This window comes from Heloderma suspectum, chromosome 4 (genome assembly GCF_057233095.1).
Source record: "Heloderma suspectum isolate Gila_16-S chromosome 4, 16-S_ref, whole genome shotgun sequence".
Lineage (NCBI taxonomy): Eukaryota > Metazoa > Chordata > Lepidosauria > Squamata > Helodermatidae > Heloderma > Heloderma suspectum.
This window is the reverse complement of record NC_139461.1, coordinates 7,521,362-7,535,617: the sequence shown is the minus strand read 5'-3', so window position 1 is coordinate 7,535,617 and position 14,256 is coordinate 7,521,362. Positions and strand designations below refer to the sequence as shown.

At 47.9% G+C, this 14,256-nt stretch overlaps 1 protein-coding gene across 1 annotated transcript in view; it reads right to left on the bottom strand.

Moving 5' to 3' along the window:
- ARHGAP39 (Rho GTPase activating protein 39) overlaps positions 1–14,256 on the bottom strand; it is a 197,790-nt gene that overhangs the window by 32,377 nt on the left and 151,157 nt on the right. Inside the window, exons 4-5 of the mRNA XM_084848589.1 lie at positions 11,636–13,031; positions 2,160–2,721 (exon numbers count right to left, since the gene is read on the bottom strand). Of these exons, the coding sequence (XP_084704715.1) occupies positions 2,160–2,721; positions 11,636–13,031 (1,958 nt within the window). The remainder of the gene's footprint in view (positions 1–2,159; positions 2,722–11,635; positions 13,032–14,256) is intronic.

Below are 14,256 nucleotides of genomic sequence, written 5' to 3'. Positions count from 1 at the left end.
CTTTCCAGACGTGCTACCCAAAATACTTTTCAGCTAGATGTCATGCACGCAACGCAGGAGCCTAGTGCTGAACCATGGCCCTTTTCCATTGACGGTTCTTCCTGCACTTTTCTTTGAAACCTAATTTCTGCAAAACGACAGGGACCAGAGATTTGCCACCCTTGCTTTTAAAGACAGGATTCTCAAGAAGACAAATTGGGGGCCAGATCATGCACAGGTTTGCATTCTGTGTCTCACTGCGGAACTGTTCCTAAGTTCCATGGAGAACAGGCATCCTGTTCAATGGGTGGTTACCCCAAATGGAGAAACCAGGCCGCTGTCTCCATGAGCTGCATAAGCAGGCAACAAAAGTCAACAATGTAACGCATTTTCACACCTCGTTAATGAAATCATTTTGTTCCTCCTGCTCATCAGGCAGAGAACATTAGCTGCATGGCTTTGGTCAGCAGCCGGAATGTGGTCGGTGCTTAATGATTTAAAATAACAGCCGTGTGTTAACAGCGCCTAGAATAACCAATTACTAGCTTTAACTGCAGAGCTGGACTGCAAAAAAGGGGGAAACGTGTGTTGGGGGGGGGGTCTGGCCAATGATTCAAGGACTACCATACTGCAGCCGACATTTATAGTGGAATGACGCACTTAGTGGGACACGGATGAAATACAACGTTGCAAAAGAGGTGGCAGCAAGCATCTCAGACTCACCAGCAGAACATGGAGAAGGGGCAAAGAAAAGTTGGGGGGACTCAACTCTCTCTGACATCAGCTTCCTTCCCAGAGATTTGACACCTCTGCCTTAGTGCCTCCTTTGTGCTGCCACTGAGAAGAACCGAGCTGGGAGATGGCAAGGAAAACCCCGAGAGGTGCTTTGAGAAACACAGTTAATTCTTTTCTCTGTATTTTTTGTGTATTGGTCTAATTTATTAGTGGGATTAGGTTCCATCTCTTGGATTTTTGAATTGGGTTTTCATGGTTGTAGACAGCTTTAGGACGCTCTCTTGGGGTGAAAAAATGTGTGTGTGTGTGGGGGGGGGGGGGAACAGACAGTCCATCCATCCCAGATCCAATCTCAGTTAAAACATCCAAGACAGAAAAGATAAGAGCAGATGTCTGACTGATCATCTTCAACTTCAGCCCATGACTGGATGCTCCATATTACTTCAGATACACATCAACGCCACCCCCCGCCCCCAATAAGGATGTCTCAATTCAGCCATGTAATGTATTGTGTCTAAAGCAAACAGCATAAACAACCACAGTGCCTCATGTCAACCACAATTTAGGGAACAGTGGTGCAAAAGCACCCTCCTAGAGCACCACTTGCATGATGTAATGGTTCGTTGCATTATTAACCATCCAGATGGCGCATTGCTATTTGTTAAGCACTTACGGAGAGTTAAAAAACAGACATGTCCTCAGAGAAATGCCTTACAGTCTAAAGAGACACAACACGAAATGTAAAGAGAGGACACAGCGATTCAGTTAGCTTTGTCTAAGTTAGGTTTATATGATTTTTCTTTACTTAGAGGAAGAATATGAATGAAATGAAATCAGGGAAGAAAGCTAAAGGGGAAAAGAAGATGGGATTTTAGATGTTCCTCCAGAGAGGGAGCGTAATTAACAAGCACTGGATGTGACAGGGGAAGACAAGAGGAAAAGAGAAAGGTGGGGAATAGAGGAGGAAATCTCAAGAAATGAGACACTGGAACAGAAAAAGGAGGAGAAACAGGGGTTGCTTTTATCAGGGAGAGCAATCCCACTCACCCAGTTAGGGAGAATCCTCACTCTATAGCATCCCAAGCATAATAGTTAATCCAGCCCTACTCTACAGTATTATTTTATCTGGGTCATAAATAATTGAAAACTGAAATAAATAAGCTCAAAAATGTATGCTCAGTTGTATACATGTGTGTGTTTCTGTGTGTATGCATGCACACATGTCTGCAAGCTCCGGTCTAGCTCAAAGTCGTCAAACTTGTTTCATCTTGGATCTCATGCTGGATTTTGCCAAGCCTCAGGACGGGAAGGCCAGTGCCAACACCCACCGCTGACCTTGCTTCACTTGACGCGGGGGCCGGCAACTTCGGAGATGAGCTGCCGTCTGCGAATCGGTTCTCAAGGGGCAAAGCCAAATCAGACAAGTCTCCCACTCTTGCTCTTACCTTTCGTGTCATTCACTGGATCCATGTGCCTGTAAATGTATCCTTCTAGGTACGAGTGAAACTTGGGAGTAGGTGGGAAGAAGGCCAGGCAGATCGACATGAGCTCCCAGCCCCGAGCTAGGCTCTCGTAGCGGAAGTTCTCGGTGGTCTGCCGGCACAGCTGAATGTACAGTTCATCCCGGAGGCCCTGCATGCTCCAGCCTTTGGTGGCGATCTCCAGGGCCACGTTGAGTTGGTCTGTCTTGGCCCGCCGGTCCCCCATGTACATCTGGATCAGCTTGAAGATCTCGCAGGCCTCCTTCTTGACGTTGCGGTCAGTGGTCATGATCATGGGCTTCTTGATGGACTCACTGCTCCAAGCCAGCATGTTGGCGATGGAGACCTTGCGCCGGAAGAGGCCCTGGGTGTGCTTGTTGAAGTGCTTGGAGGCCCAGTTCTCAATGTCCGTCTCGGAGGAAGGCTTCCTCAGGTTGAAGGTGGGGAAGACACAGCTGGTGCTAGGCATCATGTTCCTGTTCTGTCGGCTGCTCTCAAACTGCACGCAGGCGCCAAGGTCCTCTGACTGGGAAAAACAAGACACGAGAGACAAGACATGGTGACCACCTGCCTGGTATAAGAAACCAGCGTCAACCATGGAGGAAAGTTGAATCCCCTCCCCAACTTTTTTCTCCCCCTTCCCCACCCTCCACCAGTGAGTCGGAAATGGCAGCTGCTGCCTCCTTTGCAAAGTTGTGTTTCACCGGCTGTGTTCCACTAAGTGTGTCATTTTCCAATAAATGTCAGCTGTCATGTTGCAGCCCTTGAATCATCAGCAGTCCACCCTCTCCCATTTTCCATGTTTTGTGGTCCAGCTCTGTGGTTAGAGCTGGTAATTGCTATGTAGTGCTTTGAGGGAAAGGGTCAGGACTCTGCTGAAGGGTGTCTTCTTGGTATGTAGAAAGTCCCAGATTGACTCTCAAGTTGGGATAGATGCCTACCTGAGACCTGAAGAACTGCAGTCACCCAGGTCCAGCAGTTTGGGACTAGATGGATCACTGGCAGCCAGAGAGAACCAGGCAGTTTCTTTCCATACAATAGAAGTTAAGGGACAGACAAATTCTACATTTACCACATGCCTCCACTTTTAAGATTTGACTCTGAAATCTCATCATGCAATGATCTTACTTTGATTTTAATATTCCATTTTCACATATATTTAAAAGTGTAAGTGAATGCATCAGATTAAAAAAAGAATTACCAATATTTTACATTCCACTTTTCTGTAGCCCCTAAATTACAGAGAATCCAAACTTGAGAGTTTTGTATAGTATTTTCATTGAGAAGGTATGCATTCAGATATTTTGCAAGTGCATTCAAGTTAGAAAAATGAGCTTCTGATTTTTCCTCCTCTAGGCTAAGCCACCTCTGTATCATGATGATGTTTTTGGAACACACAATGTTGCTTGATACAGAGTCAGACCTCACTGGTCTATCTAGCCTCATACGGCCACCTCTGACTGGCTGACAGCAGCTCTGAGTGGTATCTGCCAAGTGTCTTTCCTGCTTAGCCAGGAGGATCCTTTCAGTTGGAGACTCTGAGAACAAAAGTGGAGGTTTTGTGCACAGGTCTTACCACTGAGCTCTGCCCCCTCCGGGAACACACCTCTTTAACTTTTCTGTAATTCTGCTCTGTTACATTATGCATTACAAAACACCTTCATTTGTTGAGTACATAGACATAGAACCATAGGGTTGGATGGGGCCTACAAGACCATCGAGTCCAACCCCCTGCTCAATGCAGGAAGCCTGATTCCCAGGCAGTGCCCCATCCAAGTACTAACCAGGGCTGACCCTGCTTAGCTTCCGAGATCAGACGAGATCAGGCACATCCAGCCCTTTGCTGGCCTGTTCCTCAGCAAGGTGAAGGGAGGGGAGTTATAACTTTTTAATTAAAAATCTTGAATATAATTCTGGGAAAAAACCCTCAATAAAACAGTTTAAAAAACAAAAACATTCATTTCTCCACTGAGACTTTCTAAACAATAAACAACACAGAACCCCCACCCCTTGCTTTTTGTACCACCCAGCCTGGTGAGGAGTTCTGGAGAGCTCAAAAGCTTGCACACTCTTCTGTGGCATTTTGGTTGATCTTAATAAAGGTATTGCCCAACTGTGGATCTTGGATTTTTCCCCTCTAAACAAAGTTACTCATAGTTTTTGCACTAATAGATCAAACCATGGCACTTTGCGACACATTAGTTAAGGCAGTCTACAGAGTTTCAGTTTCTAGGTACACTGTCCCCTTAGCTAGATCACAGGAAACAAGAGTTAAAGACGCATACATATGATCTTCTCATTACAATCAAATCCTTACAGTGGTTTACGAAGGGTGTTTTTAATTACCCAACTCCTGACGGGGTTTATGGCTTTTAGAGTCACCATCTAAGCTCCCGCTCAAGCTGCCTTTCCTATCCCCAGTGGATCACGATGAAACACCGTGAAAGAAGCCAACGGATACTAAATCATTTCCAAACACTGCCAGACCTCTGAGGGCTTGCAGCGAACGCCCCACACACCTCCCCACCCACACGTCCAACAACCTTGGACTCCAAACAGGGGAGTAAACAGACCTAGGGTAAGCTTATAATAAATCACACACACTGTGTAAACGTGTGCTAGGAGAAGCTTGGAGGTTCTTGGAGCTATAAACTACTGCGGAAAACAGCCATGCATCGGCAATGCATAGGGAAGGCCAAACCCATGGAGAAACCTGGAGATAGAGGAGAAGAAAAAGGGTCAACAGAGGTCAAAGGATCTGCCTAGGAAAATACATGTAAGGCAGGGCCAGCCACAACTTTCTAGGGGCCACGGACAACACGGCCCATGAAAGCCCCAGAAGTGCCTGGGGTTGGGAAGGAGGCAGAGAAATTGAGAGGAGCAGGTCCCACAACTTGAGAAATATCCCAGAATCCCTAGAGCCATCAAGAGGGTCTCTGGGGGCCCGCTCACACAGCTTGTGCAGGGAAGTTGTGCATGTTGCTTTGAACCTATCTAGAGACATTGGGTGCTTCCGGGCAGAGAACTCCTTGCACTCCTCGTCAGAAGGCACTGTGCAGCTATTCTGTCTTTTCCTCCTGAACCGATTTTTTTTGTGTCAGGAAAAAAGAAGTTGTAGGAAAACACAGGAGGGCTACAAATGGAAGGCGACGTCATCTGGACCCTCATAAAAGTTTGTGGCTGATGCAGGACACTTGCAAAACAAAAGCCTCGTTTGGAATCACCCATTGTCAAGAATAACACAAGATAGCGGGGCAGTGTGGGCTTTCGGCTCAGGGTCCCGCCATGAGGATCCCTCATCTCCTCTTCCACCAATTCTCACTTGCTGCATTCCATCTGAACTTATGTGCCATGGCTCTCCCTTGGCCCTCTCCTTCCAGTTCCCCATCCTCTCCAACCTCCAAGACCTGGTCTTTCAGTAAGGCACCACCTGAAGCACGCTTCTCTCACTCCCTCACTTTCTCTCTCTGACACACACACACATACGCCAACCATCGGGACTGATGGAACATGCTGGTGCCGGGGCCTACTATGATATTATGTACAAGAGTAAGCATGATTGCACCTCTGAAAGCACTAGGAGTCGGGACTCCAGCATCTGTATAGCTTTCCTACTGTCTCTGAGGCAGAATCGGAAGTGCTGGCTTTGACCTTATCAGCTCAGCTCCAAAGTACTTCAGACTGTCTTCTCTCCTCTTCTTCATCAAGCAAGAGTGCTCTCGTGAACGTACCATCCATGCACCTCATTTGAACAGCAATAGTATGCAGAGAGGTTTTCTTGCTGGCTGTTCTATGTGTGCAGAATTGCCTTCCCTAAATGTCATAGGAATGTAAGAAGCTGCCTTATATAAGACCAGACAGTGGGTCTATCTAGCCCAGTAGTGTCGGCTCTGAACGGCGGCTACTCTCTAGAGTCTCAGGCAGACCTCTTGGTCTTTACCATCACCTCCTACCTGATCCTCTTAATTGGAGATCGAACTTGGGACCTTCTACATGCAAATTACGGGCTCCACCACAAAGCCATGGTCCCTGCCCTGTGCATCAACGTCTAAGCCGGAGTAACCTTCAGGAGTGCAATAAGATTTTCCTGCTTGGCATGGCATGTTAAACACTGTTAAACAGGCCCAGGGGGATGCCTTAAAGCCCATCCACCCCCCTCCAACTTATTTCTTCAGCTCAGCTTTCCTCTGTTGAATCTCCATATCCCACCCCCACACCAGAATACTGAGCGGAGAACCATTTATGTAGGGACTTGGATCATTTGGAATAGCCAGAGACCTATGGAGGAAAGGAAGAATGCTGTTTCTAAAAAAAGAGCAGATTCAGATTTCTAGGCTTAATGAATAAACAGGGACAGAAAACCTTTTGAGAACCCCCTTCTAGCGTGTCTTTATGAATCAGAGAAAGAAAAAGAGAGGGAGGGAGGGAGGGAGAGAGAGAGAGAGAGAAAGAGAGAGGACGAGAACAGGCCAGACCCATTGATGCTACGCTGGGTGTCAGCACACTCAAAGTATGACTCATCCAAGTTCCTTTGAAACCCTTTTTTCCTACATGTTATTCACACACAGTTTTCATTTCCCTGAACCAAATGCTATCGAGCTATTATTTTATGGACTTTTTTTTACATCTTTCGTTAAATGTCAGCGGCTCACTTCTTCACAGATCAGAGGCAAGAAACCTGAAGACATTGCTCAAAACCTATCTACGTACACCCAAAGGTTTTGGAATCCTGGCAAGCGATGTTGAATCACTGCATTTGGCTCATTAAAAAGGCCGACATTTAAAAGCCACATTCTTTGTGGGGGGGGGGGAGACACCCAAAGGTCAGTTCTTCCCCAACTTGAGTTATTATTACACTGTATGTCAGCTAAGAAACATATTGTTTCATAACATGGCACCATCAGGTAAACACTGACTGGATTTTGAGCAGTCATTCTCCACGCTCGTTGGAGAATCGGTTGTGGCTCCAAAAAATAAAATAGGACTCAGCTTGCTAATACTAATGAACCTTAAAACTCAGACGAGGAAGCTGGGCCTGCCAGTACCTCCAGCCACTTCTTTTGCTCAACATCCTCTCTTGGGGTGCTTCCAGCCAAAAAGCACCTGGCACTAATAAACCGTTGCTATTCCACTGTAAGCTACAAGTGGAATGGCAATTGTCTTTCTACACTATCAGGTGATATTGTGCATTTTACAGAATCAAAGAATAGCAGGGTTGGAAGGGGCCTGTAAGACCATCAAGTCCAACCCCCTGCTCAGTGCAGGAATCAAAGTCACAGCATCCCTGACAAATGGCTGTCCAGCTTCACCTTGAATGCCTCCAGTGCGGGACAGCCTACCACCTCCCTAGGTCTCAAGAGAGTTTTTTCCCCAGCCTTACCCAGAGGTGCTGGGAATTGAACCCGGGATCTTCTGCATGCACAGCAGGGGCTCTACCACAGAGCTACGGCCTGATACATCTGCTGAGAATCTAGGAAGCTGCCTGTTGCAGGGCCAGGCCCTTGGTCCATCTAGCCCAGTCTTGTCGATGCTGACTAGCAGCAGTGGCTCCCTGGAGTTTCAGACAGGGGTCTTTTCAGACCTCCCTGGAAATGCCAGGGACTGACCCAGGGACCTTCTGCATGCAAAGCAGGGGCTCAACCCCTGAGCTACAGCCCCTCCCCTTACATCCCAGGCTGGCAACTCTTTTTCTTGGATAGTCACTCTAAAAAGGAAGTGGGGGGATCAAAATTCCACCCCGCCACTCTGCAAAGTAAGCTGCTGCTCAGTCCAGTTGTTACAGATGCTGTTCATCTACATCCCTTTTGCTTCCGGAACTGGCAGATTCAGGGCCAAAAGGCACCGTACAGTATTATGCCCAGGGGCTTCCAGTTGCTAATCTCTCAGGGTTTGGGTTTGTTTGTTTTTTAACCTACAAGGGTATGCTAAATAAACCTTGACTGGCTAGAACCTCAATCAGCCTTCCCTAACCTGGCACCCTCCAGGTGCATTGCACTGCAACTCCCATGGCTGGGGATGACGGGAATTGCAGTCCAAGGCATCGCGAGGGCACCAGGTTGGGGAAGGCTGACCTACGTGGTGGGAATTCATCCAGGCTATCAAGCTGTCCTCCTCAGAACACAGAATAATAATAGAAGACTTTGAAGCAAGCGCCACCCTCCTTCAACTCAGTGCTCACTTTAGCAAAGAGGAGAAGACTAACAGCCTTTGGAAAAGGTGCATACGGACTCCAACAGCCCAGAAGAAGACCCCTGCGAGATCAGACCAGAAGGCCACAGAGCCCATTAGCCAGCTTCCCAGAGTGACTCCCAACCCAGGTATGGAAGCAACAGCACGCCTCTCTGGTGAAGCCCGAGCATCTGGCCCAGGCTGTGCCTGGAGACTGCAAAGTGCTCCTGGGGTCATGAACAGACCGACCCTCCACTGCCATCCATTTGCCTCATCTCCTTTAAAGCCCTCTAAGTTAGTGAACACTGGAAGCTGTATATCCCATATGTCTGTCCTCACCAGCATCCTTAGTACTACACTTCGGTCTTTTGTAAGGGGTGTAGCTGTGATGTGGGTACTGAAGTATCAGGCAGCTGAACGTATCAATACCCTTTGCAGCAGGTGCCATGCTTGTCAACCCTTCACTTTATTTTTAATTGATCTTTTAAGCAGCACTAAAACACTTTTCTGGCATTTTTTAGAAAACAAAAATATTAAAATAATAGCGAAATGCCTCTTAAATAAAAGAGCATTCTATTGCCATATCCCAAAAATGTTAGTGCTTGAAAAAAAAAAAAAACAACACACAATGACAGTGGCGGGGGGGGGGGGGGGATGTTTCCAGTCACCACAATCAAGTTAAAGCTGGTGAATGGAAAGGGTTTTTCTAAATGATTTTTTAAAAAGTATTATAGAGGCATTGCACTATACCACTATAATATTTTTTCTTTAAATGCTAGTTTTTTTAAAAAAATGATGAAAAAGAGTCCCAACGTTAACCACCTTGCTAAAATGGCAAAACTAGACAGGTGGGTTTTTTCAAATTTCAAACTTCGTATAAATTACATTTTGGCATTATAGAGGTTTAGTGCTATAACACTTTTTCATTTCAGTGATATTTTGCTACCATTTAAAAAAAAAATTAAAACACAACAGATTGATTAAGGGTACAATTCTGTGCATATTTAGACAGAAAAAAGTCTGATAACTCCCAGCATTCCTTGCCAGCCATCCTGACTGGGGCCTGCTGGACGTTGTAGGACTTTTTCTGTCAAAACATGCATAGGACTGTGCCTGGAAAAAAATAAATGGGTGATAAGAAATGGAGCCCGTCTCAACTGTTATATGTGTGCTGAGCTATGGTAGATTTAGCTGCCCGAGAGGTCACCGCCCTCTTAAAAACAGATGGAAGAATATGCTAAGTGCATGCATGCCTGTGGAGATTGTATTACTCTGCTGCCCTCCTCAAAAAAGCTGGACGTTTTCCAGTAAGAAAGAAGATGGAAGCAGTGCTGGGAAAACACAGGAGGATTACAAATGGATGATGCCGTCACGAGGATCCTCTGTAATATGCAAGCGAACAAACCACGGCAATTCCAGTCCTTGTTTGGGAGCAGCCTTCATGGCTGGGAAGCAGGGATGCCTCAATGAGGGGAAGAATAGAGATATTAGTTGATTTGGTGATCTACCTTTTAGAGAAGGGGCTATCTATCAAAGCCAATTGGTTTGTAATCCCCTGCTTTCAGTATCTGCAGCTCCAATATCTTTTGCATAATTACACTATTATACAGCAGGTTAACAGAGGGTTCACTTTACTCAAATCCCTTCTTTGTGTCCATACTCATTCTTCACAAGGACTAGTCTCAGCCATATATCACAATTAGCCTAGAACCTAAGAGGTGAGACAATGGCCTATTTAAAAAACTGAGAAACCGATATAAGGAAAAATATGCCAGATACACTGATCTGCCGGATCAGAGGAAATGTGCTTGTTTTACTAAACCTTTTAAACTCATTTATCTAAATCTTAGAGAACTGTCATTCAAGAATGATATCAAACATTCCTCAAAGCAATGCAGACAGGGTTTTGGAAAGGATGCGGTCAAAAAGGTTAATATTTTCATTCATGGTAGAGCTGTGAAAAAGTACAAATGTCTGGCATCTAGTTTTGAAAAGAATTAATGAAATTGTAGATTATCCTCCTAGAGGATCCAGTGGCATTGTTATTAATTAATCACCTGTCTGGGAGTATAAGAGATTTTGCTCTTATTTGTTAACAGCAGCAAAGGATATTCTGCTTGTTAGACTAAAGAGGCCCATTCTGAGGCAGTGGTTCACTAGTCTGAGGCATATTTTATATGGAGAAACTGAGCCATCAAAGATTATTGAGTTTAGGCAAGCATAAGCCAGAGACATTTAGGAGAGTTTGGTTCTGGTTTGTAGCTCACATAGATGACCCAGATTCACACACTGTGAAGCCATCCAAATATTGGTTCTGTATTTCCTGGTCACCGACAGTTGTATAAATATTATCATTATTATTAGGCTAATTACATATGTCAATTTACCTCTGTATAAAAACTCTGATGATTGATTGTTATTGTATTCATCTGTTTGGTTAAAAAAAACACCGCTCAGGAGTTGATTGTTTTCTCTCACTATAATCATTATTTTATTTTGTTTGGTAACTTTTTAGCTTATATTCTGCATGGATACTTTTATGCTCTTTGCTAAAATGACAATAAATGAACCACAGAGCAGGGAAAGATACGGTTTAATCAATGGGTGCATTGATCCTACTCATACTTTGCCATTTGGACTGACATCAGCTCTCTGACTCACCAGAACAACCCCTCAAAACACCTTGATCTGGGAAAATTATGCTAAACTGCAACCGGAAATTCCAAAGTGGCAACCAGGCTCGGTAAAAGGGACTCATCTGCTTCCAAGCCTATCTATATCTTGCTTCCCATTCTGGCAGCCTGTTCTTGCCACCATTATTCCTCTTTGCCCTCACTGTCCCTCAGCCTCAATTGCCCTTGCTGTCATTTAACCTGATTACCTGTGGAAACACATGCAGCTTTGTTTAGGGGCATCAGTGACATCAGTGACCAATATACATGCTCCATCACAGCCAATCAATTAAACAGCAATGTAGGCTGATGGTCAAATACCAAAAATGCCAAATACTGGTGAGAACAACTTGATCTTTAGGCAATATTTTTCTCCTGTAGTTAGTTCAGCAGCACCAAATAGGGTAATTTCAAAATCAATGTTAGAGAATATTCGGCACAGCAGTAATCAAAGTAGAAACCAAAAGAAATCCGTCATAAATGCTTCCAACTCTGCCTTCACACCCGTCAGCTTCTTTGCTTCCACAACCGCCCATTCCAGAAAGGGGCATCTTAAGCAGTTACAACCCCTCTTCTGGCCTCTGATTCTGAATGCCTTACCTGAGACGGATGCAGGTAGGGTTCGGGCGAAGCCAGGTTCGTCTGCACTGACACGCTTTTCTCCAGCAGGATCTGCGGGAAGCCCAGCTTCTCAAAGGTGCTGCGCTTCCAGTGCTTGTTCTCCTGCTGGGCCAGGGCCTCATCCTCGCTGAAGGCACGTACGACTGGCCCCGGCATGGGCAGAGGCACCGCCCCATCGCTCTCGTAGCCCGAGCCATCCTTCTGGGAGTCCCAGCTGCTCCGCTGCCTCATGTGGTAGTGAGCTTGCTGGGCCTCCCAAGCCAGCCGAGCCTGGGCCAAAAAGGGCTCTGGGAAGCCTCTCGGGGCTTCAGCCTCCACAGACCTGCTTTCCATGCGGCTCATTTGGGGCCTGTTGCAACTGGAGGGCGGCCGCTCCTCAGGCAGGCCTTCCTCCCGCTCCCCAGAGCCATCGGTGGAGGAGGCGTTCGGGTCATACGAGAGGGAAGGCTTCCTGCTCTTCCGTTTGCGGGTGCCGGGGGAGTAACCCGTGGAGGACATGGTGTTCTGCTGGCTGGACCACGACATGGAGTCTTCGCCCTGCGAGGCCTGGCCGACCGGTGGGCTGTGCCGGAAGTCGGCCCCTTCCATGCTGCTGTAGTCCCCGGAGTTGACCTCCAGGCGCTGGTCCCTCATGAGGCACGGGCTGTGCTGGAGCGAGTAGGAGCCGCCAATGGGGTTGGGGGAATACTTGTGCCGGAGGCCGGTCTTCATCTTGGGGCTGGAGCCAGACTGCTCGACGTAGACGAGCTGCCGGACGTACTCCTTGCCAGCGGGGCTGTACTCCAAGCTCATGAAGCGGTCAGGGCCCTTCTGCTTGGTCAGCACCAGCTGCTGGTAGGGGGAGCTGGAGCCCTGCTTGGGCGACGGCAGGAAAGGGTGGGGCCTGCGGAGGGGCGACTTCTGCGGCGAGCCGGCTTTGCAGCTGCCACTGGCCTCGAACTGCATGTCCACGGGGGGCTCGTCGTAGATGGGGGCCTGGTACTCCATGGGAGGCTCCTCGTACAAGGGCGGCTCATAGGCATAGCGTGGAGAGGAGGGCTGGGACTCGCTGGAGTGCTTCCGGGGCTGGGCCTGGAGCGGGGAGCAGAACGACTCGCCTCGGCCCAGCAGCGGGGAGCAACTGCCCACGTGGTCGGCCCGTTTCAGGAAGGGCGACTGCTTCCTCTCGGGGAAGAAGACAGCGTTGTCTGGTTCAGGGGCGAACGTCTGCAGGTTGGGGGACGGCTGGCCGCCCGAGGGCCGACGCGATCGGGTGCCCTGCTGGTTGTCGGGGGTGTAGCCATTGCCCTGGTGCACGAGGAAGCTGGGCTCGCGATCTGTCACCTTGATGAGCATCCGCTCCTTGGTCCCCGTGTTCCACCGGAGAGAAGATGCCCTGAGCAGAGGAGAGAGAAGACAACGTAGCCGTCAGAAGGAGGGACAATGCACGGAACACCTTCTTGTGAACACTCTCACCGCTCCACAGTAGCGGCGCGCTAGTCACTGCGTGTATACAACACAAAAGGGGCACAACCCCTGCCCCAAAAGCTTACAAATGGGAAAATTCATTTGGGAAGTCCTCTATTATGAGGTGTGCAGATTGGAGCCTCCTCCTTTTCAGGGGCTTCTGAGAACTTAGCATGCTATGATCTGGACACGATCTGAAAGCATTTGCGACATTCATAGCGTACCAAAAGTCACCGGGGGAGCAGGAAGTCATGTCAGGCTGTATGATCTGTAGCTTCATGACTCACACTGAAGACTATGACTGTTGTCTAGGCTCCCTGCTAGTTGACTCCCAGGGAAAAGCCTGTGATAGAAGGATCAGGTGATACTGTGTGAGCCGCCCTGAGAACGTTTTGCTATGGAGTGGCATATAAACATGTGTATGTCTGTGTGTGCACGCACACACATACACCCTCCCCATACATGCAAGCTGAGATTCCCAGGACACGAACCTGTGAAGCTCCTGCATTCCAAGTCAGACCACGGATGCGGACAGGGCTCCTTCCCAGCCCTGCTTTTAGCTAAAGACTGAAGTAGAGGGAGCATCTGCATGCAACACATGCACTCTGTCATCAAGCTGCAGTCCATCTATTCCAGGATGCTACTCAGCCCTGCTCCCCCCTGCAACCAAAGAGGCCCCTAAGGCCTGGGTGCCCATCGTCCCCTGTTACTCACTAAGGCAGGGATGGGGAAGGTCTGCCCCTCCAGATGCTGCTGGACTGCAACTCCCAGCATCTCTCACCCTTGGCTATGTCAGCTAGGGCTGATGGGAGTTGTGGTCCAACAACATCTGGAGAGTCACCTTCCCCACTGCTGCAACAGGCAACGTCTCAACCTCCAGGCATGATGAGCAAACGTGTGCCAGGATCTTTAGAACTATTGACAGGAGCGGCACTAAGCATGCAGAACGTTCTAGAAGGATCATCAGTCTGAGACAATATGGCTGCTCTTTGGTTCTTAGCTGAGCATGGCGAGGCAAGCTATTCTGTGGAGATAGAAAAGGACTTCCTCTGACATGCACTCTCCACACCACCCCATCCTGGCTGCACAGAGAAAGGTGCCCTGACCTTCATTAAAGCAGACCCACGTTCCTTGTTCATGCACTTTAGGCTCAC